Source organism: Onychostoma macrolepis, chromosome 18 (assembly GCF_012432095.1).
Source record: "Onychostoma macrolepis isolate SWU-2019 chromosome 18, ASM1243209v1, whole genome shotgun sequence".
Lineage (NCBI taxonomy): Eukaryota > Metazoa > Chordata > Actinopteri > Cypriniformes > Cyprinidae > Onychostoma > Onychostoma macrolepis.
Genome location: NC_081172.1, coordinates 12,648,348 through 12,672,410, shown reverse-complemented (window position 1 = coordinate 12,672,410; position 24,063 = coordinate 12,648,348). Strand labels below are relative to the sequence as shown.

General features: G+C 36.8%; 3 protein-coding genes across 3 annotated transcripts; all 3 read left to right on the top strand.

The window, feature by feature from the left end:
- Positions 1-393: 393 nt before the first annotated feature.
- Positions 394-9,436, top strand: got2a (glutamic-oxaloacetic transaminase 2a, mitochondrial). Its single transcript, XM_058752270.1, has 10 exons — positions 394-567; positions 2,517-2,673; positions 4,888-5,016; positions 5,111-5,170; positions 5,381-5,542; positions 5,725-5,829; positions 6,043-6,193; positions 7,669-7,834; positions 7,920-8,070; positions 8,185-9,436. The coding sequence occupies exons 1-10, from the start codon at positions 485-487 to the stop codon at positions 8,305-8,307; spliced, it is 1,287 nt and encodes a 428-aa protein (XP_058608253.1). The 5' UTR covers positions 394-484; the 3' UTR covers positions 8,308-9,436.
- Positions 9,437-9,556: 120 nt separating this feature from the next.
- Positions 9,557-14,907, top strand: si:dkey-12e7.4 (uncharacterized protein LOC558132 homolog). The gene is made up of 6 exons (XM_058751568.1): positions 9,557-10,238; positions 10,572-10,623; positions 11,074-11,261; positions 11,357-11,521; positions 12,499-12,609; positions 12,724-14,907. The coding sequence occupies exons 1-6, from the start codon at positions 10,092-10,094 to the stop codon at positions 12,835-12,837; spliced, it is 777 nt and encodes a 258-aa protein (XP_058607551.1). The 5' UTR covers positions 9,557-10,091; the 3' UTR covers positions 12,838-14,907.
- A 478-nt stretch (positions 14,908-15,385) lies between these two features.
- On the top strand, positions 15,386-21,634 carry syt19 (synaptotagmin XIX). The gene is made up of 7 exons (XM_058752013.1): positions 15,386-15,522; positions 15,798-15,993; positions 16,509-16,570; positions 16,799-17,206; positions 17,272-17,391; positions 17,469-17,580; positions 20,756-21,634. The coding sequence occupies exons 2-7, from the start codon at positions 15,819-15,821 to the stop codon at positions 21,061-21,063; spliced, it is 1,185 nt and encodes a 394-aa protein (XP_058607996.1). The 5' UTR covers positions 15,386-15,522; positions 15,798-15,818; the 3' UTR covers positions 21,064-21,634.
- Positions 21,635-24,063: the final 2,429 nt, after the last annotated feature.

The following is a 24,063-nucleotide window of genomic DNA, read 5'->3' as shown; positions in this document are numbered from 1 at the left end:
TGGCTAAAATCAGCCATCTAGATTTTTTCCAGCACACTCTCAGAAATAAAAGTACAAAAGCTGTCACTGGGGCGGTACCTTTTCAAAAGGTTCATGTTTGTACATAAAGGGTCCATTTTGGTACCTTAAAGGTACATATTAGTGCTTAAAGTGTACATATTTGAACCTAATAGGTACAAAAGTGTACCTTTTGAAAAGGTACCGCCCCAGTAACAGCTTTTGTACCTTTATTTCTGAGAGTGTAGAGATAGACAAAACACTTCAATCTAGTATTAATCTCATCAAACCAGTTGCTCCTAGTTGCTGTCCACGTCTCAGTCCCATTTACTCCAATCCCTGTCTCATTTACTGTACTACCTCTTGTGTCCAGCCGCTATGCAATGCAATGTCCTTGGAGGCGCTATAAACAACACAAGCAGCAGACAAGTTCAAGTCGCCAGCCAGTGTGCTTTTGTCTTCCACCAAGTCATCTGCTTTTCCAGCAATGGCCCTGCTGAAATCCACCAAGATTTTGATTAATGCAGGGGCTCAGGCCCCTGTTTTAGCAGTCCTGCAGCTCCGTGCAAGGTAACTTGAGGCTTTATTTTTCTTGTGTAAACACACTGTTGCCAAGTTAGCTTGTGCTAGCGAGTTAGCGGACTGAGCACTAGAGTAGCACAGAACCTCTTAAAGTTACAATATGACACTATACTGTAACACGTGAGATATTAACCTTGTGTTTATAATTCAACATAGTTATTAATGTATTAATGCCTCCGATATTTAACGAGTGTTCTTATATTTTAACAAGACATTTTAATAGCATTTGCCGACGGTCAATGTCAGAAGTTATCATATATCAGGGCTTTGATAATCGAGCAGAGTTCAGGAGATCAGCAGACTGACGAGATATTTTTCACGTTAAATGTTCATAATGACATTAGTGATGTATCAGGTTTAACTAGGCCTAACTGGCTACCGTCTGATTCAAGGTTATGTTAGTTTGGTGGCATTATTGCATGATTAGTGTGTGTTAAAGCAACCTCCTTTGAGAGTTTTTTTCTTTTACTGTTGTTTCTGTTTTTGAAAGTATAAAGTTACATCACTGTTGCTGTATGTTGCCAGGCACCTAGCGAGGGAACTTTTTAATTCATTAATTTAATTTATTTTGTCTGCTAACTTTTATCTACTCGTACAATAATTTATAATTTTCTCTTAACCTTTTGTCAGCTAGCAGTGCATTTAATTTTTTCTACTACTAATTAATAAATTTATTCATTTGTTTTATGTACTCATTTTATTTACCTGTTTTTATATCTGCTTATTTTTATTTACATTTCATTTTATTCTATATTTTGTCTTTTTTATTTGTCATCTTTGAGTTTACTTAATTATATGTGATTGAAATTATCTGTGACTTGAGCAAGACCATTACAAAAAAGCATGCTCTGATAACGCCTCACTACACCTACTTCTTCAAAACTGGCCAATCACTACATCCCGTTCTCAGTCAGAAGCATGCATGTCTACATAAAACCCCATATGCTCCTTAAATATTACATTATTGTTATTAATTTTTTTGCCTGTTGTTGAGGATAAAAAAAAAAGTAGCAGTGTGTCTCAAATGCAAAAAAAAGTGAGAGGAGCAACTGTGCACGTAGTATGGTTTTTATTGTAGTTCTAGTTGCTGATTGATACAAGGTTATTGACATTTAGAGCCGGGTTGAAATGGGTAGTGTGTGAGCATGCCACATGATTGGTTCTTATGCAGAGGGTGTGGTGCTGTAGTGTACACCTCTATTTGCGCTCCTTTATGTGGGTGGGATTTACATTGGAATTATACTCCCATTTTACACCGGTAATTACAGAGTTGACCTACTGTTTGCCTGTGCAAGCTAACAGATTCTTTATTTAGACGGACGAGGCCATTCTGAAACTGTGTGCCAAGCATCCGTCAGAGCAAACACAGACATGCGACGTGCTTAACAGTAAAGGGATTTTTAAACTCCAGGTTTGAGTTCAGACATGGCTGCAAGTCTCATTAATGGTGGTAGAGGAGTTTAGCAGTGTAGTTCAAGTTTTTAATGACTTTCCTTTCAGTTTAAAGAACAGAAGCTCTGTACTGATAATCGCTTTATGATAAACTTATCCAGCTTGGAGAAATTGAGATGTCCAAAGAATGGGTAGATATTTCTCCTAATGTATACCAAATTGGTTTTAGAGTCAGACAGTGTAAAGACAAGGTGGTCTATTTTTAAATATTAGAGATGTTTGAACTTAAGTCTTCGGCACTGCTCCACATTCTTTGGAGTTCACCGCTAAAAGAGTGTTTGACCTTAGTTACTTCCAAAAGCTTCTGCAAGACTGAAAGTAAAATGTAACTTAAATATCAATTAGACTTTTATATATCATAAAATATGCTTTAACTTAAATATCAATTTCCTATGACAATATGCAGTCATAACTATTTGACTGGAGAAGCATACTTGCACTCAACTACTTAACATAAGAGTACTTTTTTTTTTTTTTTTTCTCAGCTCATGGTGGACTGAGGTACAGATGGGACCCCCTGATCCCATCCTGGGCGTCACAGAGGCTTTCAAGCGTGACACCAACCCCAAGAAGATGAACCTCGGAGTAGGAGCTTATAGGAATGATCAGGGCAAGCCGTTTGTTCTCAGCTGTGTCCGAAAGGTGCCATTTTGCATATCTTTCACACCTTTAAAGGGATAGTTCACCCCAAAATGAAAATCCTGTTGCATTTACTTACCCACAATGAATTTCTTTCAGCTATTAAACATAAAATAGTTTGAAGATTGTTGGTAACCAAAAAGTTGACTGTAGTCATTGACTTCCATAGTCTGGAGAAAAAATAAATAAATACTATGGACGCCAATGGCTAAGTGTAGGGTTAACAAATGTTCACAGAATTAAAATAAAATTTTTGGTAAACTATAATGTATCAGTTGGTTCATTATAATATAACAATTTGTGTACTTTATGCTATTGTCTTGTTAGATTTCACCCTGGTTATACTATTTTACCTTCTAAAGGCCTTTCCACACTGAGCGCGAGGCAAATCGCAGACGAACGGTGCTTCCACACCGAGCGCGAAACAAATGTTCGCCTTCTGCTAATTCACGCCTGCACGCTAGCAGGTGCCGACCAACAATTTATTTTTCCTCCGATATGTGTGTCGTATGTAGATTTAACATCTAAATTAAGATAAACAAAGTTTGGTTCTACACCAGAAACAGAAACTATCTATAATGCTTACAAGAATAGGCTACATCCTAAAATATAATTAGAAGTACAATTAGCATCAAGCTACACTTGAATATGTATTTTATTATTAATGTATTTGCATACCCACTTTCAACCATCATCGAGTGCTTGTAATAACTTCCGATTGTGATTTATAGTCGATTCTGATTCTATAATAAGCATGCACTCTTTGTATGTTTAATAACGCTACACTGCTAATATGTCATAAACATCCTTTATTGCTATAAAAAAAATACCATGAGCTGCATACAAAACACATACAGAAAATATATCGTCATAAACATGTCTATTTGCTTTCATATTTCATGTGTAGAAAAATGTTTCACTTTTTTTATTTTTTTATTAATTAATAAAAAAAATTTAAATACAGAAGATCTAGAGCAGGGCTATTCAATTGGCCCGCCAATCATCTTCATCTGGCCCGAGGAAGAGTAGGCAGATTGCACATTCACCTTGAACTGTTCTTAATTAGTTTGTCCACAAGGTGGCAACACTGGCCCGGGCCAGCTAAAAAGAAAAGGGAGATATGCAAAAACAACAATCTACCGGAGACCGCAACATCAATAGATGGCAGCGTTGACAAGTGCTTATGTAAATCAAAGAACTAAAGAAAAAGAGAAATCACTTACTGCTCTACTTGCTGATTAACTTTTGTAGCTTGAATGAAGAATAATCAATATAGCTTATGCATACAATTTATAGTTTGTGAAGATTGTATTAAGTTCACTTATAAAAAGTTGTTATATTTTTCAAAGCCTATTAAACGTTAAAAATAAAACTTCAGTTATACTGTAATTTTAGCCATTAATTATAGCCATTTAATATTAAAGGAAAAAATGGATTTAATAGAGACAACAGTAACATTATTTGTATCAATGATACTTCTTCATTAATAATAGGCTAGTAAAAAGATGCCATATTTAAAATATACAATGTTATTTCTATATTGATTTGGAAGTTCAGTGTGAAAATATGACAATACTAATATGCATTTAGTCATTTTTTAAATTATTTACAGAAAAAAAGTGTTTATTTATTTAATTGAATGGCAGACAGCACTAATGTTAACCTTTTGTAGACGTTACTGTTGGTCATATTAGTTAATGTTACTGCTGAATATGCATTTAAATTTAATTTCCAACTTTATAGGTCCCCAGAAAAATATCGGGATGGCCCCCCACTCCCTTCAAATGTTCAATTTGATAATCCGGCCCTCAAATGAAGTTAATTGAATAGCCCTGATCTAGAGTGCGATCTTAGGATCAGGGGGTGGAGACGGGCAGGTTTAGGTAAATGTAAGGTGGGCGGAGTTGGATCTAGATCCAACCACACCTCCTGGATCTTGTGTTCTGCAGTGAGGACCATCTCCGAATGTTCGCGGTCTGTGGAAGCATCCATAGGAAGCTGTTGTTTTATTCCAGCACATCATCGCGTCCGAAATTCATTTCACTTTTTCGCGCTAAGTGTGAAAAGGCCTTTAAGACTTTTTTTTTTTTTTTTTTAATAGCTGGCCTACATTTAAAACAGCAATTGTCCATAATGTTATCCATTTCTAATCAGCCAAATAAAGTTTTAATATTCTAATCCCTGCCCAAAACAAATAACAGATTTTGGTATTGTCAGGCTGAGGCCCAGATTGCTGCTAAGAAGTTGGATAAAGAGTACCTTCCTATTGGAGGGTTGGCAGAATTTTCAAAGGCCTGCGCTCAGCTGGCTCTTGGACTTGATAATGAGGTCTTAAAGAGCGGAAGAGTAAGTAGTTTAAAGCAAAACATTTTGAAAGGAAGCCTTTTGATTATTAACTTATTAGATGTGATTGTTAATTGCCAGTTCTCTCTGCCCACAGAGCATCACTGTCCAGACTATATCAGGAACTGGATCTCTACGTATTGGTGCTAACTTTATGGTATGTTATTTTCATATTATTTTTTGAGTTTGTGATGCTGTGTTAGGCCTGATTGTTCTGGGGGTTTTTTTAAAATAACGATTTGGAACAGTACTTTATTAGAACCAAGGCTACTGAAGAAGTGGGCGATCACTGTTGACTTATTGATTGTAAGGTGGTTAAAATGTATGAAATGTAGCTTACCACAAGTAATCACTTTTTCTTGACTAGTCACGATTCCACAATGCGTCCCGGGACGTTTACCTGCCTAAACCCTCCTGGGGAAACCACACCCCTATCTTCAGAGATGCAGGCATGCAGCTAAAAGCCTATTCCTACTATGATCCCAAAACCTGTGGCTTTGACTTTAAAGGAGCCTTGGATGATATTTCAGTAAGAAAAATATTTTATATCTTGTACTTTATTGGGGATAAACATTGTACATTTGTTGCATTTTAGCTCTCTGATTTTCTTCTGATCCCCCTTTTCTTTGTATAGTCAAGTATTAATAAAATGTGGGGGGGAAATCCTATTAATCAAATAAGATTTATTTATTTAATAATATTCTCTTTCAGAAAATCCCTGAGAAGAGTGTGATTCTTCTGCACGCGTGCGCTCATAATCCCACAGGAGTGGACCCAAGGCCCGAGCAGTGGAAAGAGATGGCCGCTCTGATCAAGGTAACTGGTTCTGGCATTAAATTAAAGTCCAAAATCCAGCTGACCGTAGGTCTTAGAAGACCCACACAGTAAAGTGACAGAGAGATATAGTCTGAAAGCCTTATATATTATCTTGTCCTTGCCTTATCTTTGTGTTTAAAAGAATGACTGTCCTCAGTCTCAAATGAATGGCTATTTCAGTGATAATACGTTTCTTTGCTCTCATTTCAACAGAAAAGAAATCTCCTGGTGTTCTTTGACATGGCTTACCAGGGATTTGCCAGTGGCGACATTGATCGTGATGCTTGGGCTGTGCGTCATTTCATTGAGCAGGGGCACAACGTTCTTCTGTCCCAGTCTTTTGCCAAGAACATGGGCCTGTATGGTGAGCATCGAATATTTTACTAAAACAAATTCTCAATTTGCACACAATACATTTATATACATATTAAACGCGTACATACAAGATATATTTACTTACACTAAAATATTATAATTTCATGGGCCAGTTTTACTAAACAGGGCAAATTAGCGCGAGAGCACAATTCCAAAACAGCGCCGATGGGAGGGGAAATTTCTGCAGTTGATTTACTAACAGTGCGCAAATTAAATAACACAGACGCAACATCTCATTTACATATCAACCAAAGCAATATACCAAGCGCAGCACAAATTAACATAGTCGCAAATAAAGAAGCCACAGTATGTTGAAAAGGACCGGAGGCCAAAAATTAAGGTTTGCTAGAAGTTTTGATAGACCTGGTATTCCAAGTTGTCTTTTATTTCGTGAAGCAAATTAAAAATAACATGGCTTGGCAAACGATATAAATACTCGGATAATGTGTTCTTCTGGCATTCAAAATAAATTAATACGTGTGGAAACGCTCCCTTCTACCACGCACTCCCTGTTCTCTGTGGTGCCTCCTCTTAGCAACAATAATTGCTGCCATTTCAAGCGCAAAATATTTTAAGACAGGCTTTTTTTGGGCGTTAAATAATGGCACAAATGCCAGTAATTTGACAAGCGCAAACATTGCGTGATTCATTTGAATACTCTCCTCCCATAACTTTTGCGTCTGAAAGGGAAACTCCTAAAAATGCATATTCAATAAGGTCAGGTGCCTTTTCAGCGCCAATTCTTCACTGCACGTCTTTAGTAAAACCTGACAGTACAATTTTAACGCCAAAAGATGGTTTGCGCTGGCGCAAACTGTTAGTAAATCTGGCCCTAAGAGTTTTAATTGACTGCGTCTTGAATATTTGAATGCTCAAAGTTTGGGGTCGGTAAGAATGTTTAAAAGACATCTCTTATGCTCACCAAGGCTGCATTTATTTGATAAAAAATACAGTAAAAGCAGTAATATTGAATATATTATTACAATTTAAGATAAGATTTTGCAAATTTAGCAAAGCTAAACCACTATAACATGCCGATTTGATGCTCAAGAAACTTTTTTTTTTATATAATAAATGTTAAAAAAACAGTTGTGCTGCTTATTTTAGTGGAAACTACTTTTTTTTTTCTTTTTTTTCCAGTATTCTTTGGTTATTAGAAAGTTCAAAAGAACAGCATTTATTTGAAATACAAATCTTTTGTGACAATATAAATGTCTTTACGCTGTCACTTTTGATCAGTTTACTGCATCCTTGCTGAATGAAAGTATTCAGTTCTTTAAAAAAAAAAAAAAAACACAACTTACTGACCTTGAACTTTTGAATGGCAGTGTAAGTGTATTTTTTTTATTACACTAGTACAATTTTTTTCACTAGTTTTTAACTTTAATGTTTTTATGTTTTAACTGGAAAATTAATAATATTTAAGAATAGGAAAGTCAGTTCTCTGTACCTTTGTGTCTTCAGGTGAGCGTGTAGGGGGCTTCACGGTAGTCTGTAAGGATGCTGAAGAGGCTAAGCGTGTGGAATCCCAGCTGAAAATTCTCATACGGCCCATCTACTCCAACCCCCCTATGAATGGAGCTCGTATCGCCTCCACCATTCTCAACACGCCTGAACTCTATAAAGAATGGTGAGTCTTGAGATAAAGTCCCATCACAAACACAGCCAATGAGATCTGAGCTCTACAGACTGTCGCTTTACCTTTTTTCTGTTAGGCTCGTGGAGGTGAAAGACATGGCCGACCGCATCATTAAGATGAGGGAGATGCTTGTGTCGAACCTGAAGAAGGAGGGCTCCACTCAAAACTGGCAGCATGTCATTGACCAGATCGGAATGTTCTGCTTTACGGGACTCAAACCAGAGCAGGCAAGTCAAGTGAAAGTGCATTCTGGGAATTTCTGATGAGGCCTCAGCTATGTTCACTATCAGCCTTTTCTCACTGGCTTTTCTCTGCTTGTCTTCTTTATGGCTCTTTGGCAGGTGGAGCGTCTGATTAACGAATTCTCTATATACATGACAAAAGACGGCCGGATCTCTGTCGCTGGTGTGACGTCTGCAAACGTGGAATATCTAGCACACGCCATCCACGCTGTTACCAAGTGAAGCTGGCACCTGAGACTGTAGTTGCAGCAGACAGAGAGCAAGAGAAAGTAATTTAGATGATTTAAAGTCTTCTGCTGCATGTCTTTTAGGGCCAGATTTGAAATAGGACTAATGTAGACTTCCAGTTCACTTGATTTGGTGTTATTAAGGTTAATTCATGACTCTGAATGTGAGCCCCTCAATAAATTAAGGCAAGATTCTTCATTTTAAAGTGTTAAAAAACAAGCTTTAAAGGATATCGCTTATCATGATTTCCTGTGTCAGAACTGATAAGAATGTTGTTGTTTTTTTATGGTACATAATGTTCCGATAGAACAGTTAATGACATTTAAAAATCATGTTTTTGTTTTCAAACCAATAACTAAGTAAGAGTGATTGAAAAATTGAAAAATCATTGATAGGAGTAAACCAGATTTCATGTTTGGACATTAATTGCAAAATCTTTGAAGGACTGTAACGAGTTTACCATGGTCATTTCACCTAGAGGAGCATAAACAATTACACTTATCAAACTGATGATTCAGCATCAGAGGTCTTCTTGAGCCATAACAGGTTCTTAGACATGTTTATGACTGTAAGGCACTTATTCTATACTGCAGCGTAAGCTCATTACTAGTAATGATAGATTGTTCATAATGCGTGCACCACGTGTTCTGGTGTAACTTAATATACATTTATTTTGCACTTTTGTCTAGTAATTCCAAATGTCACACACAAATCACTTCATAAATCATTAGGCATTCACACTAATTTTGTGTTTTGTCCTGGCCATTAAACTCATGATGGGTCAAAGGTTAAAAACACTGTCACTGCATATGTGGTCAGTTGAATTAAGATTAATTTTGGAATGAAAACTGAACAAAGTCTAACTGATATTTCAGTGGTTAATTGATGCTTTAAGAAAAGCTTTGTGTGTGTGTGGATGTTGAATATGTGAACATACCATGTTTGCAAGGATTATTCAGTTTTGAAAAACTGTTCAAATATATATATATTTGTATAACTAATTAGTGTTCCTAAAGCAAATTTATGAAATTTCTCCCGAAGTTCTCCGGAACAGACATCGAAATGTCACGAGTAATACTGTATGACTGTTTAAACATTGAATAAAAGGTGAGCTCAACGAAAACTCGAGTGTTTAATTTTTTAGGATAAGCTTATGTAAACACAATTTTATGGGTCACATGATCGTATTTTATAATAGTTAGCCTACTTAAAATAAGTATGGTGAAGCGGTGTTCTGTCGATTTGTGCTACCCTGTCAGATTTTGCTACATCCCATTAAAACAGTAGGTAGTACAATTCGACAACGAAAAATGCTACCTGTCAAATTATGACTTATTAATGTCTACACCTACCACAACCCTAAACCTACCCTTACAGTAATGCAAATACAGTAATTGTGTTATATTCGCGGTTGTGGCTAGAAGGGATACAGCTACCGGAAATTAACAATACATATTTTTTTGTACCTATTAGATCGTGTTTTATTAATGTCTACACCTACCCCAACCCTAAACCTATCCGTACAGTAATGCAGGTACATTAAATATTGTTGTTCAGCATGAGAAAAAAGACGCAATATTAATGTGCGCATGCGCAGTAAGCCCTGGATAAAATGTCAGGACACCGGAGCTACAAGGAAATTGTCGACTGTGGTGACGCAATGAAGACAGCTGATTCCCGGATCACGTGACGGTACTGTCATCAAGCTGTCATCCAACTTGTATCGTCTCGTTCAGGATAGGAAAATTAAACTCGTGTTCTCGAATAAAGTGACAAAAATGACTCATGCGTTTAAAAACTGTTCAAACCTAATGGTCACCGGAGCCAGTCGAGGCCTCGGGCTGCAGATAGTTGAGAGTCTGGTAATAGGAGGCTTCTCTCCCGGGAAGATTATCGCTACTGCTCGCAATCCAGATGGAGCTAAGGTAATGCTGCGAGCAGACAGTAGTATTTGCGTTAGGCCTACTATTCAAACATTAGAAACCAGCCCCAGATCATTTACGGTCATTTTAGCTGCAGGAGAACGTGCACATGCGTAGTTGGGAATTACGGTCAACATGCACTATTTAAACATTAACATTTTAGGTTAAGTTACTTTTTTTTTTTTTTACCTTTTTAGTGAAATACATTTTTAAAAGAATAGATATTTCATGTAGCTTAATTATTACGCGGATCTAAAGGCCACATGTGTAATAATTATTTAAAAAAAATAAAAATAAAAAGTTTACAATAGTTTAAAAGGCCTGTTTGTTTTATAGGAATTGCAAATGTTGGCAGAAAAACATCAAAACATACACATTATTAAACTGGGTAAGTACTAAAGCACCGTCTAGTGAGGATCAGTGGTTCTCAGCTGGTTTTGCTTCATGACCCAGTTTTTATTGGACATTAGGTGGCGAGCTAACACAACACATTTTTATTGTTAAAAAAAATTAAAGGATTAATATTACCATGAACTACCATAATATTGACAGTTTTATAAATGCATAAACAACAACAAATGTGTCTGCCTTAAACTTAATGTAAACGTGAAAGAGTCAGATTTTCTTTTACCTTACATTTTTTTTCTTAATGATTTAGTGGATGAGGCATGTATTGCCTAGTTTTTCTCCCCTCTGTTGGAAAATAAATAAATAAAAAAGAACCAGCTACCCATTTTTGGCTGGTGACACCAGTTATGAACCGCTGATCTAGAAGAAGCTGTATTAGAAATAAAGAGTAGTTTATCTGACTCTTAATTGTGGACGTCTCTGTTGCTAGATGTTACATGTCAGGAGAGTATAGAGAGAGCTGCATCTGAGGTGGAACAGCTCGTTCAAGAGGAGGGTCTGAACTGTCTCATCAACAATGCTGGAATTAATGTAGTTGCCAACCTTGAGACAGTGACCGCAGACAAGATGTTGGAAAACTTCCATACCAACTCTGTTGCCCCATTGATGATCACCAAGGTTTCATTTCTCAAATTAAATCTAGACACAACATGCACACATATCTACTCTCAACACGAATGTCTGAAAACGTTCTTACTGAACTTGTCATGCAGGCCATGCTCCCACTGCTGAAGCAAGCAGCTGCAAAGGGCACAGGGATGGGGATGGGCATCCACAGAGCAGCAGTCATCAATATGACGTCTCTACTAGGTTCAATTGAGCTGTACTGGGGTGATCGTTCCAACACCTTCAAATGGTACCCATACAGAACATCAAAGGTTTGTGATTAATGTCAAGATAAAAGTTTTAATTCCCAGGGAAGAGACAAAGTAATATAAGTGTTTACACTGAAAGTCAATTTGGATATTCATGAACATTTATAGGGTTAGTTCACCCAAAAATTAAAATTCTGTCATTAATTACTCACCCTCATGTCGTTCTAAACCCAGAAGACCTTCATTCGTCTTCGGAACACAAATTAAGATATTTTTGATGAAATCTGAGAGACAGCAACGCAACTACCATGTTCAAGGCTCAGAAAGGTAATAAGGATATTGATAAAATAGTTCATGTAACATCAGTAGTTCAACCTTAATTTTATGAAGCTACGAGAATACTATTTGTATTTAAGTCACTTTTTGTATTGCGTTGTGGTACTCTTATGAGTGGTGGTGGATACTGACCAGAAGAGAAGAAATTGTTGAATAAAGTTATTTTTGTTCTTTTTGCGCACAAAAAGTATTCTCATAGCTTCATAAAATTATGGTTGAAAAACACTGTCGTCACATAGACTATTTTAACAATGTCCTTTCTACCTTTCTGTTTCAATGATGAACAAAAGGTCATATGGGTTTGGAATGACATGAGGGGGAGTAATTAATAACAGAATTTTCATTTTTGGGTAAACTAACCCTTTAATTCTTTTGTTGAAGCACAGTTTTCGAAGGAAGCCTGTTTCCACAATGAAAAAAACAAACAAAAAAAAACTCAGAATTTCTTTAAGAAGTCAGAATTACAAGATACAAACTTGAGATTGCAAGAAAAAAAAATCTGAATTGCTTGTATCTTGCAATTCTGACTTTTTTCTTAGAATTGTGGAGAAAAAGCCTGAACTGTGACATTTAAAAAAAAATTGCAATTCCTTTTTTTATTCTGTGGTGAAAACAGGCTTTCACAGTTTTCTGTATTGAAGAATATAATAGTATGTCTGTGAATATATCAGTTGAGATACTGAGTTGCATTTGCTTTGTATCAGAGTGCATTGAACATGGTCACCAGATGCTTGGCAGTGGACCTGGAGGCAGAAGGGATACTGTGTATGGCTCTGCATCCAGGCTGGGTACGCACTGATATGGGTGGACCTGAAGTGAGTCTCTTTCTTATATCGGTTCTTCATCGCAGCTATCTGCGAAGCAAATTGCTACAAAAGGTCTAAAAAGAGAGATAATCTCTTGTGGTTTGTTAATTGTTTTGTACACAGGCACCATTGAGCCCTGAGGAAAGCATTTCCTGTGTGTTGTCTGTGATTGGTGGATTGACTGAAAAGGATCATGGGTCATTTCTTCACTATACTGGTGAACAACTACCCTGGTGATGCTGCAGATGTTTTTTAGATGCAAGCAATAGAGGCTTTATTTTTGTTTTGCTATATACAACCTGAATTCCGGAAATGTTGGGACGTTTTTTACAATTTGAATAAAATGAAAACTAAAAGACTTTCAAATCACATGAGCCAATATTTATTCACAATAGAACATAACACTTTTATCCACTAAATGAGCTAATTTCAAATTTGATGCCTGCTACAGGTCTCAGAAAAGTTGGCACGGGAGCAACAAAGGGCTGAAAAAGCAAGAAATTTTGAAAAGATTCAGCTGGGAGAACAGCTAATTAACAATTAAGCTAATTGACATCAGGTCTGTAACATGATTAGCTATAAAAGGGATGTCTTAGAGAGGCAGAGTCTCTCAGATGTAAAAATGGGCAGAGGCTCTCCAATCTGTGAAAGAATGCGTAAAAAGATTGTGGAATACTTTAAAACAAGTTCCTCAACATCAAATTGCAAAGGCTTTGCAAATCTCATCATCTACAGTGCATAACATCAAAAGATTCAGAGAAACTGGAGAAATCTCTGTGCGTAAGGGACAAGGCTGAAGACCTTTGTTGGATGCCCGTGGTCTTCGGGCCCTCAGACGACACTGCATCACTCATCGGCATGATTCTGTCATTGACATTACTAAATGGGCCCAGGAATACTTCCAGAAACCACTGTCGGTAAACACAATCCGCTGTGCCATCTGCAGATGCTAACTAAACCTCTATCATGAAAAAAGGAAGCCATATGTGAACATGGTCAAGAAGCGCCGTGTCCTGTGGGCCAAGGCTCATTTAAAATGGACTGTTTCAAAGTGGAAAAGTGTTCTATGGTCAGACGAGTCCAAATTTGACATTCTTGTTGGAAATCACAGATGCTGTGTCCTCCGGGCTAAAGAGGAGGAGACCTTCCAGCGTGTCATCAGCGTTTAGTTCAAAAGCCAGCATCTCTGATGGTATGGGGGTGCATAAGTGCATATGGTATGGGCGGCTTGCATGTTTTGGAAGGCACTATGAATGCTGAAGGTGTATATAAAGGTTTTAGAGCAACATATGCTCCCCTCCAGATGACGTGTATTTCAGGGAAGGCCTTGTGTATTTCAGCAGGACAATGCAAAACCACATACTGCAGCTATTACAGCAGCATGGCTTCTTAGTAGAATAGTCCGGGTGCTGAATTGCCCTGACTGCAGTCCAGATCTTTCACCTATAGAGAACATTTGGCGCATCATTAAACAAAAAATACGTCAAAGACGACCACAAACTCCTCAGAAGCTGGAAACCTATATCAGGCAAGAATGGGAACAAATTCCAAACACCAAAACTCCAGAAACTCATAACCTCGATGCCCAGATGTCTTCAAACTGTTTTGAAAAGAAGAGAAGATGCTACACCATAGTACACATGCCCCCGTCCCAACTATTTTGACACCGGTTGCAGGCATCAAATTTAAAATGAGCTCATTTTGTGCATAAAATTGTAAAGTTTCTCTCAGTTTAAACATTTGTTATGTTATCTGTGTTCTATTGTGAATAAAATATTGGCTCATGTGATTTGAAATTCTTTTAGTTTTAATTTTATTCAAATTTAAAAAACGTCCCAACATTTTCGGAATTCGGGTTGTATATACTGTATGTATATTTACATATTTAATAATCAACATTCTTGTTCAGGGTTATTTTTATTTTTCCTGCTTATGAAATGTTATTTTAATATTTGGGATGGTGAATGTCACAGCAGTAAGAGTGGATCTTGATTAAATTATTGTGACATATTGGCATTAAAAGCACTGAAATAATGATAACATCTTGTCTGCTAAATAAAAATCTTTTCACCACTTGTTTTCACCAAAAATGATCTTCGTAACGTACAGCAGGGTATGACAGTCCTACAGAAAAGGACAATAAAAACTACATTTTAGCCTATTTATTTATTTATAGCTTTGTAAAGCATAAAAATGTGTTGTAGATGGCTTTTCATATTAAAGACTGTACTGACATTAAATGAGTTTGCTATTATTGTTAAATCATAAAACTGTATATGTATGAATAAAGCTGTATTCTGTAACTCATTTTGAATATTCTAATCTCTTGTTGGTGGAATAGTATGTTTTTTCTTTACACAAATTTCAAGACATAACACAATAAATAAACAGTTCAGCTTAGTCTGTATCTTTATGTTTGGCTATAGCTCATTGCACAGAACAGTTATGCATCATAAGTCTACTGTTTTTATTTTATTACAGAATCATCTACAGTTTTTTCATACACATATACATTTCTATGAATATTATTTTGCTCTAAGAGGCAAATTGAGGTTCTCCCATCTACAGTACTGATACTCTTTTCCATAAGCAATTATCTAATCTTACATGCTGTAGCTATTTGGATACAGGCAGTGATAAACTGGCCATTGAATTTGCACAGTTTAGTAGTAAAGAAGGAGAGAGCAGTTCTACATGAAACACATTGTATCCATCTTATGTTTCAGCTGTAGATTCAAGAAAGTAGCACAGATGAAGCCTGTTTAATAAGACCTGAATGAACAAGTGAACAAACAGGTTTTCCCTTGTGTTTGCTGATCATCTATCAGGTGATCGCTGTCAACTACGTCTCAATATGGATCGACTCCGGTCGTAGTTTATCCGCAAAATGGAACTAATGGAGGAAAATTAAAGCTTGAAAAGGTAGGGTTTCTGCCTTTGGTTCTTTTATTAGTGCTTTCCTTTTTAAAATAAATTTAGTACACAGAAACCTGCAAGAATCCACGCTCATCATTCCTTTAACAGTATCTCAAAACAGACCAACATATAAAAATACTTTTTTACTTTTTATATTATGTAAAATACTATATTACTAACAGTATATACAGTATTATATAAATCTGATTCTTGTCTGGTTAAAAATGAATATCAACCAAAATCAATACCAACTAAAGTAACTTTGTGTCCTTCATTTCCAGGTCTTTACATGGCAGAAAGACATGATTTTCTTTGCTGTTCTGGGTCTGTCCTTCAGAGAAATTCAACTGTCATTCTCAGAGGAATTGGAATATAGTATTTTGGGCATATCTGTTATCCTTTTCCTTATAGCCCTCTGCCTTTTGATATGGCAAATTTATCGTCGCTGTACACAGTGTCCTGTTTCACGAAGACCTGGTAAGTTCTCATGCAAATGAATTGATTGATTTTTATATTTTACCTAATATTACACAAGATTAGTACATATTACTATAAACAGGTGTAGTTTTAGATAAGCATGTAGTATTTGTGGCTTAGATGAACAGTATTGTATAAGAGGTATTATATTATTTATCATATCTACAGTACTGTTCAAAAGTTTGGGGTCAGTGAGATATTTTTGTTGTTGTTGAACACATAAAATGAATATTTTATTGTGGTTTCCACAAAAATATTGATAAACACCAAATCAGTATATTAGAATGATTTCTGAAGGATCATGTGACACTAAAGACTGGAATATTACTGTTTTTATTGTATTTGTGATCAAATAAAATGCAACCTTGGTTAGCATAAGAGACTTCTTTCAAAAACATTAAAAATCTTACTGACCCAAAACAGTGTATCAAATGAAAAATGATAGAAAACTTGCTAATGGGGTTTATGCAGAATATCTACCAACCTCTATTTGATTCCAGTGAATATTTTGTTAGCAGATGGCCTGTCGGCTAGGAGCGGAGGTTTTCAGTATGCTACACAAACAAATGACGCTAAGGTAAGATTCATTTGCATAAGCCATCATTATCTTCATAACCTGGAATGCATCCATTTTGTACTGTGTTTGCTTCCTTAGTTTTTGCTTGCTCTGATAGATCAAACTAAATAGATGAAAAACATGTTTCACAGATGGTTGGCTTTGGTTGCCAACCACATGTGTGTATTTCTAAATATCCAAAAAGACCATAACTAGAAAATTAGACCAGATACACACTCTGTCCATCAGATGGAGGTTCATTATGAAGAACTGAGCCACCGACTGTCCCCTGGCACGTCTTGCACTAACCTGGGCAGTAGTTTAGATCTAGCTAGCATGGCAGATCTGGAAGAGGAGAACATCCAGGGATCTCTCCGCTTTTCACTGTTCTACGATCAGCTGCAGTCCAAACTGGTGGTGACGGTACTGGATGCTCAGGATCTAGCCGTGCGAGACTTCAGTCACAGCGTGGACCCGTTTGTTTGGGTGCGGTTGCTGTGGGCAGAAAGAGAGGATGAGGAGCACAGTTCAATGCAGTGTGTTCTGGACGAATGGCAGACACGTCTTGTGAAGAAGAGCTGCAGTCCTGTGTTTGGAGATCAGTTCTCTTGCACTCTGGCTGAAGAGGAAGTACCAAGAGTCACTGTTAGATTTGAGGTACGTAACGGGCCTAGCATCTTATTTTATTGTGACATCAATTCACTTTTGATTGTTTCTTTTAGGTTAGGGATTTTGATAAATACTCAAGACATGGAATTCTAGGAGAGGCCCGTGCTCCCCTGAACAGTTTGAAGCTCTCATATCCCCTGGAGTTAAGAGAGGATCTGCAAGTACCCAAGAAAGTAAGTTTTATCCCGGTATAACGAATTGGAAATTATGAGATAAAAAAAACAAAACAAACGGTACATTTTCTGTGTAGGATATGGTTGGTGAGGCACTGCTCTCTCTGAAATACATGCCTATATCTCAGAGGCTGGAGGTGGGGGTGTTGAAGATCCGCACAGTATGTCATCCCAATAAGACTGAGAGAGGTGAGGAATAATGAGTGTATACTTACACATGAATGGAATTGAAATAAGCTGCACTGTTAACTGTGCTGAAAACTGATACATTTTTATTCTATGGACAAAACATTTGGGACACACCTCTTAATTATGGAATTCAATCAGACCCATTGCCACAGGTATATAAAAGCAAGCACCTAAGCATTCAGTCTGCATTTTCAAACACAAAATGGGTCATTATGGAAAGCTCAGGGAATTCAAATATGGTACTGTAATAGGATGCCATCTTTGCTGTAAGTCAGTTTGTGAAATGTCATCCCTGCCAGATATTTCACTGTCAACTGTAAGTGGTATTATTTGAAAGTGAGAGGGTTTAGGAACAGCAGCAACTCAGTCATAATGCAGAAGAGAACGTAAAGTCACAGAGTAGGGTCACCGAGTGCTGATGCACGTGGTGCATAAAAGTTGCCAACACTTAGCTGATTCTATAGCTGAGGAGTTCCAAACTTCCACTGGCATTAAAATCAGCACAAAAACTGTGCAGCAGGAGCTGGGAGCAGCCTCACATCACCAAGTGCAATGCCAATGCTGACTGGTGTAAAGCATGCCACCACTGGACTCTGGAGTAGTGGAAACATGTTCTGTGATGAAATGCACTTCTCTGTTTGGCTGGTCATAATATATATATATATAGCCCTATATATTCATTTTTATTATTGGAGTTCTCTTTTTTATATTTCTATAGCTTTAATTAGGCATCATTTCTAGGTTTTTAAGTTTAGTATTCATATTTTACTTTAATTTCCGCTTTGTCAATTACCGAAAACAATTTTAATAGTTTTAGTTAACATAAGACTGCTACAGCAACGATGACAATGAGCTTTTCTGAGAGAAGCGATACAATTGTGTGATATTGCTTAACTATGGTAGCCTGTTTCCACCACTCAATAAAATAATAAAAAATCTGATTGCGACTTTTTATCTCACAAATATGACTTTTTTTTCTCAAAATTGCGTGACATAAACTTGCAATTGCGAGTTAAGTCAATTGTGAGATAACAGTATTTTTTCTCCTCAGAACTGAACTTACAGGTGCATCTCAATAAATTAGAATGTCGTGGAAAAGTTCATTTATTTCAGTAATTCAACTCAAATTGTGAAACTCATGCACACAGACCGAAATAGTTTAAGTCTTTGGTTCTTTTAATTGTGATGATTTTGGCTCACATTTAACAAAAATCTCAACAAATTAGAACATGGTGACATGCCAATCAGCTAATCAGCTCAAAACACCTGCAAAGGTTTCCTGAGCCTTCAAAATGGTCTCTCAGTTTGGTTCACTAGGCTACACAATCATGGGGAAGACTGCTGATCTGACAGTTGTCCAGAAGACAATCATTGACACCCTTCACAAGGAGGGTAAACCACAAACATTCATTGCCAAAGAAGCTGGCTGTTCGCAGAGTGCTGTATCCAAGCATGTTAACAGAAAGTTGAGTGGAAGGAAAAAAAGTGTGGAAGAAAAAGATGCACAACCAACCGAGAGAACCGCAGCCTTATGAGGATTGTCAAGCAAAATCGATTCAAGAATTTGGGTGAACTTCACAAGGAATGGACTGAGGCTGGGGTCAAGGCATCAAGAGCCACCACACACAGACGTGTCAAGGAATTTGGCTACAGTTGTCGTATTCTTCTTGTTAAGCCACTCCTGAACCACAGACAACGTCAGAGGCGTCTTACCTGGGCTAAGGAGAAGAACTGGACTGATGTCCAGTGGTCCAAAGTCCTCTTTTCAGATGAGAGCAAGTTCTGTATTTCATTTGGAAACCAAGGTCCTAGAGTCTGGAGGAAGAGTGGAGAAGCTCATAGTCAAAGTTGCTTGAAGTCCAGTGTTAAGTTTCCACAGTCTGTGATGATTTGGGGTGCAATGTCATCTGCTGGTGTTGGTCCATTGTGTTTTTTGAAAACCAAAGTCACTGCACCCGTTTACCAAGACATTTTGGAGCACTACTTCATGCTTCCTTCTGCTAACCAGCTTTTTAAAGATGCTGATTTCATTTTCCAGCAGGATTTGGCACCTGCCCACACTGCCAAAAGCACCAAAAGTTGGTTAAATGACCATGGTGTTGGTGTGCTTGACTGGCCAGCAAACTCACCAGACCTAAACCCTAAATAGAGAATCTATGGGGTATTGTCAAGAGGAAAATGAGAAACAAGAGACCAAAAAATGCAGATGAGCTGAAGGCCACTGTCAAAGAAACCTGCGCTTCCATACCACCTCAGCAGTGCCACAAACTGATCACCTCCATGCCACGCCAAATTGAGGCAGTAATTAAAGCAAAAGGAGCCCCTACCAAGTATTGAGTACATATACAGTAAATGAACATACTTTCCAGAAGGCCAACAATTCACTAAAAATGTTTTTTTTTATTGGTCTTATGAAGTATTCTAATTTGCTGAGATAGTGAATTGGTGGGTTTTTGTGAAATGTGAGCCAAAATCATCACAATTAAAAGAACCAAAGACTTAAACTGCTTCAGTCTGTGTGCATTGAATTTATTTAATACGAGTTTAACAATTTGAGTTGAATTACTGAAATAAATGAACTTTTCCACGACATTCTAATTTATTGAGATGCACCTGTATATTTCTTATATTATATTTTATTTCACAATTCTGAAGAAAAAAATAAGAATTGCCAGATACAAACTCGCAATTGCGTGAAAAAAAATCGAATCTCACAATTTTGACTTTCTCACAAATCTGACTTTATATCTTACAATTCTGACTTTATAACTCGCAATTGTGAGTTTATATCTTCACGATTCTGAGAAAGAAAAAAAAAGTCAGAGTTGTAAGAGAAAAGTAGGCTACCTTTTTTAAAATTATTATTCAGTGGCGGAAACAGGCTTCCATTCTTAACAATTCACAAACAATAAGTTAATATTGAATAACTTCCATTCCAATTGAAAATAATTCCAAACAAATCCGAACGAATGACTCAGTCATAATTATAGTCAGTTACCCCATCTACTGGTGATGAATCTCTTCCCATACTGACAGCCTTGTAAAAATTAAGAACTGAATATATTAATTTATACATTATGAACTAACAACGAACAAAAGTTTATTTACATTTTAACATTAACCTAGCTTAATAAATCTTGTAAAATCTTTAAACTGTTTGTTGATTGTATCACAGCTCTCTATGCCAAAACCAGCGTTATCTGCAACCACTGCAAGCTTCGACATCAGAGGACTAAACAGAAGAAGCATTGGGAGGTGACTGTGTTCAATGAGGTCCTGACCTTTGTGTTGCCAGATCAACAGATTAGAGAGTGCACCATTATAGTGTCTGTTTACGAAATTCAGCCTTCAAAGAAGTCTTCCAAGTGTTTGATTGGTCACATCCACATCAAAAAAGGCAAAACCTTCGAAAATGAGCACTGGAAACTGATGATGCAATCACTACGACAGCCAATCGCTAAGTGGCATTTAATCTTCATCTGATTAGCCTAAACCTACATCTCAAGTTTATTGACGCCTCCAGTTCCCGAGGTGGGAGGTCGTAGGCCTACTTCCAACTTTTGTGTCTGTTTCAGGTTGGAATGAGGAAATGTGTGCTGTCAAGAAAATAAAATGTTAAATTTGGTTGCTCATTGGGTTTAAAACACTTACAAAGGCGATATAGGTTTAGGCTATATGTGTGTTTCTTTATGGGCACTTCTGGCCCAGTATACTTAAAACTCACTTTCACACTCAGTCTCACTAGTATTTATTTTTTCAGCTAACAACACAACCTATACGACAGTGGAGATACATGTATAAAGTTTATTTTAATAACAAATTTTATATAAATACCTGTTATTTTATGCCACCGTGTCATCTCAAACAATGAACTGTGTTTAATAGCTTCATATGGTGGAAATCTAAAACATTTGTGGAATACAACGGCTGGTTTTGTCTTGCCAAGGCTAATTTCATTGCTGCCCTTTACTGTATTCTAAAAGCAAATGAGATGTATTTACATTCTTTGCTTAATTTAGAGATGTTTGGTAATGACGCACAATAAAATATTAAATTCAAAGGTGATATTATATTTTCAAACCACATCTTTTCTCTTTTCATCTCAAGCATGCCCTTCACACTGACACTGCTGTTGGTGTTTAAAAACCCGCACGTACGAACTTTACTAGGGATTGCTCAATGTGGTGAAAATGTCATTGCCTATATTTGGAAATATATACTCGTTTATTCGTTATGAACGAATCCTCATTGACGTGTTTAGCAAGCTAATTTAAATCAGCTGTATATTGTTGATGTTTTCGAATGACAAGGTACCAACTGTATCCACAAGATGGCTCTCTAACACTATGAGACTAATGAAGCTTATCTTTTTTCCCCCCTTTTTTTCACGACAAAACGTCAGACAAATGAATGAAGCATTTGAAAGGCTGGGCTGAAGTCACGTTGTTGTTTTAGGGTACATATATAGAGTTCATATATATATAGTCGTAATAATATCCTCATACTAATGCCCCACCACAATTCTAATAGATCAGGAGAAGAGTTTGAGCAACTGAAATAGATAAATAAGCACATCCATATAAATGTGATTCAGCAAGCCTGCAATGCATAGCCTATTTAAATATTTAACTGACAGTACACTGTCACCATTTTGGATTGAACAGAACACGCATGTGATAACATTTCTTTCCCCTCATCTATCTCCACACTGAATGTGTCTATAATGAAGGATGGATTTGTGCTGCAAAAGTTGCACACATCACCCATCAGTTCCAGCCCACTGAAGCACTGGCTCACTGCTAAAATTGCAAAGCCAGACTCAGCACTTGAGGAGGCTGCATCATTAGCGTGATGCTAGGATAACAGCGTTTGGAAGGAGAACAGACCCACACTACAATTTAAACAGATGAGTGTCTCAGTGGCACATTATTTAGTTTTGGCCTGCCTCCAGATTGTTTGTTTGAAGTTACTTCTGAGCCACTGGTCCAGTCTTTTTGTAGACAAGCAGATAGTGAATTAAGGCAAACATCACGACTTTGACTCATAATGAGCAGGGCTGAACAGATGTTACTGCACCTCCGCTGCTCAAGGCTATTCCCAGGCATTACATCTCTCTCTTCAAGACTGTTTGGAAAACTGTTCCTCCCACAGTCTGTTAATGAAAGTCACGATGGGATTTGGGGGAAAAGGGTGAGCATGAGAAATCTGGGGCCTTGGAAGGGAGGATTGCATTCCTCTTTTCTCGCTTTTGTTTAAAACCACAATATTACTTGTCTTTTACGAACCCAGCAGGGTTTATAAATGTCAAGGACATTTTACCTCACCGAAAGTCACGTTTTACTTCAACCTTTATCATTATGAGAGGAGAATGTTAGCACCTACATAAGTTCATCATTACCCAAAAATTAATTATTACTTAACTTTTAGGTTAACATGCCATTGAGAAATTTGGGGTTAATGAGATTTTAGTTGTTGCAGAACTTGGTTTCTGTTGATGTGTTACTATTTGTATTGGGTTTGTCTTTTATATATTTGCATATTATACTAGCGTGAATACATCCATTTAAACACTTGATGTCATTTTGTTTTGTATTGTATTGGACGTACCATTCATTCTACAATTATAGTTGTACACTGTGTACATAGACTTGTACAAATACACTGAATATTGAAAATCGAGGCATGTAATTTGACATGAAAATATTTCAGCTTCACATGCAAGTCAGTTTAAAAAAACATATACACCTGTTGTCTGTTCGTATTCAGTCTTCACTGTGTTGCAAGCCAAATTGAAATAGACTTCTATGTCAGAAGAAATGCTTTAAAGTGCTTTTTTGTTATCTGTTACATTATCAGCATCTAGATAAACTCATTAACCAAATGTTCATTATTATTTAAGTTTAGGTGAGGAGCAGTATGCAAATTGGGATTATCAAATCTTTTAGGTCTGCTAAAAAATAAACCCTGTTACTTTTGCTTTGTCTCTGACAGGACGGGATGGGATGTAACTATTTATAAAGCACTGATGATTTAGGACAAACTCCAGCAGCAGGAGCCACTTAACTAGAATTTCTCCACCTAGAAAAGGAGCCCAACCTAAGAGAGATTATTTAGGCAACAGATAAAATAATGAAGACATATATTCATATTTATTTGAAATTCTCTGATTATCTCTTATAGATCAATATAGGCTTTCGTTGTAAGTGCATTACTGTTAATGCATTTCCCTCATTTTTTTCCTTTCTTTTCTTTTACAAATTACAAAGTTGATGCTGGCTCTAAAGCTTAATGCACATTTATCCTCAAACTGTCTTTTCAGTCACAATGAGCTGCAAAGTATGTTATTTTAACTGAAATTATAAGGACTATTATAATTAATAATTAAATTACTTTTAATAGCTGTCATAAAACTAAACAATTTAACACTGGTTATTATCCAAACTACAGGTTTATTGCAGGTTGAAACAGACAAACGTGGATAGC

What these genes read in the sequence shown, in the direction of transcription:
- got2a (XM_058752270.1), top strand. Translation starts at nt 485, where the DNA reads ATGGCCCTGCTGAAATCCACCAAGATTTTGATTAATGCAGGGGCTCAG. An exon ending in GTATTGGTGCTAACTTTATG is followed by an intron (nt 5,171 to 5,380) that starts GTATGTTATTTT and finishes TTTCTTGACTAG; the next exon opens with TCACGATTCCACAATGCGTC. An exon ending in CAAGAACATGGGCCTGTATG is followed by an intron (nt 6,194 to 7,668) that starts GTGAGCATCGAA and finishes TTGTGTCTTCAG; the next exon opens with GTGAGCGTGTAGGGGGCTTC.
- si:dkey-12e7.4 (XM_058751568.1), top strand. Translation starts at nt 10,092, where the DNA reads ATGACTCATGCGTTTAAAAACTGTTCAAACCTAATGGTCACCGGAGCC. An exon ending in ACCCATACAGAACATCAAAG is followed by an intron (nt 11,522 to 12,498) that starts GTTTGTGATTAA and finishes GCTTTGTATCAG; the next exon opens with AGTGCATTGAACATGGTCAC. An exon ending in CTGATATGGGTGGACCTGAA is followed by an intron (nt 12,610 to 12,723) that starts GTGAGTCTCTTT and finishes TTTTGTACACAG; the next exon opens with GCACCATTGAGCCCTGAGGA.
- syt19 (XM_058752013.1), top strand. Translation starts at nt 15,819, where the DNA reads ATGATTTTCTTTGCTGTTCTGGGTCTGTCCTTCAGAGAAATTCAACTG. An exon ending in ATCTGCAAGTACCCAAGAAA is followed by an intron (nt 17,392 to 17,468) that starts GTAAGTTTTATC and finishes TTTTCTGTGTAG; the next exon opens with GATATGGTTGGTGAGGCACT. An exon ending in TCCCAATAAGACTGAGAGAG is followed by an intron (nt 17,581 to 20,755) that starts GTGAGGAATAAT and finishes ATTGTATCACAG; the next exon opens with CTCTCTATGCCAAAACCAGC.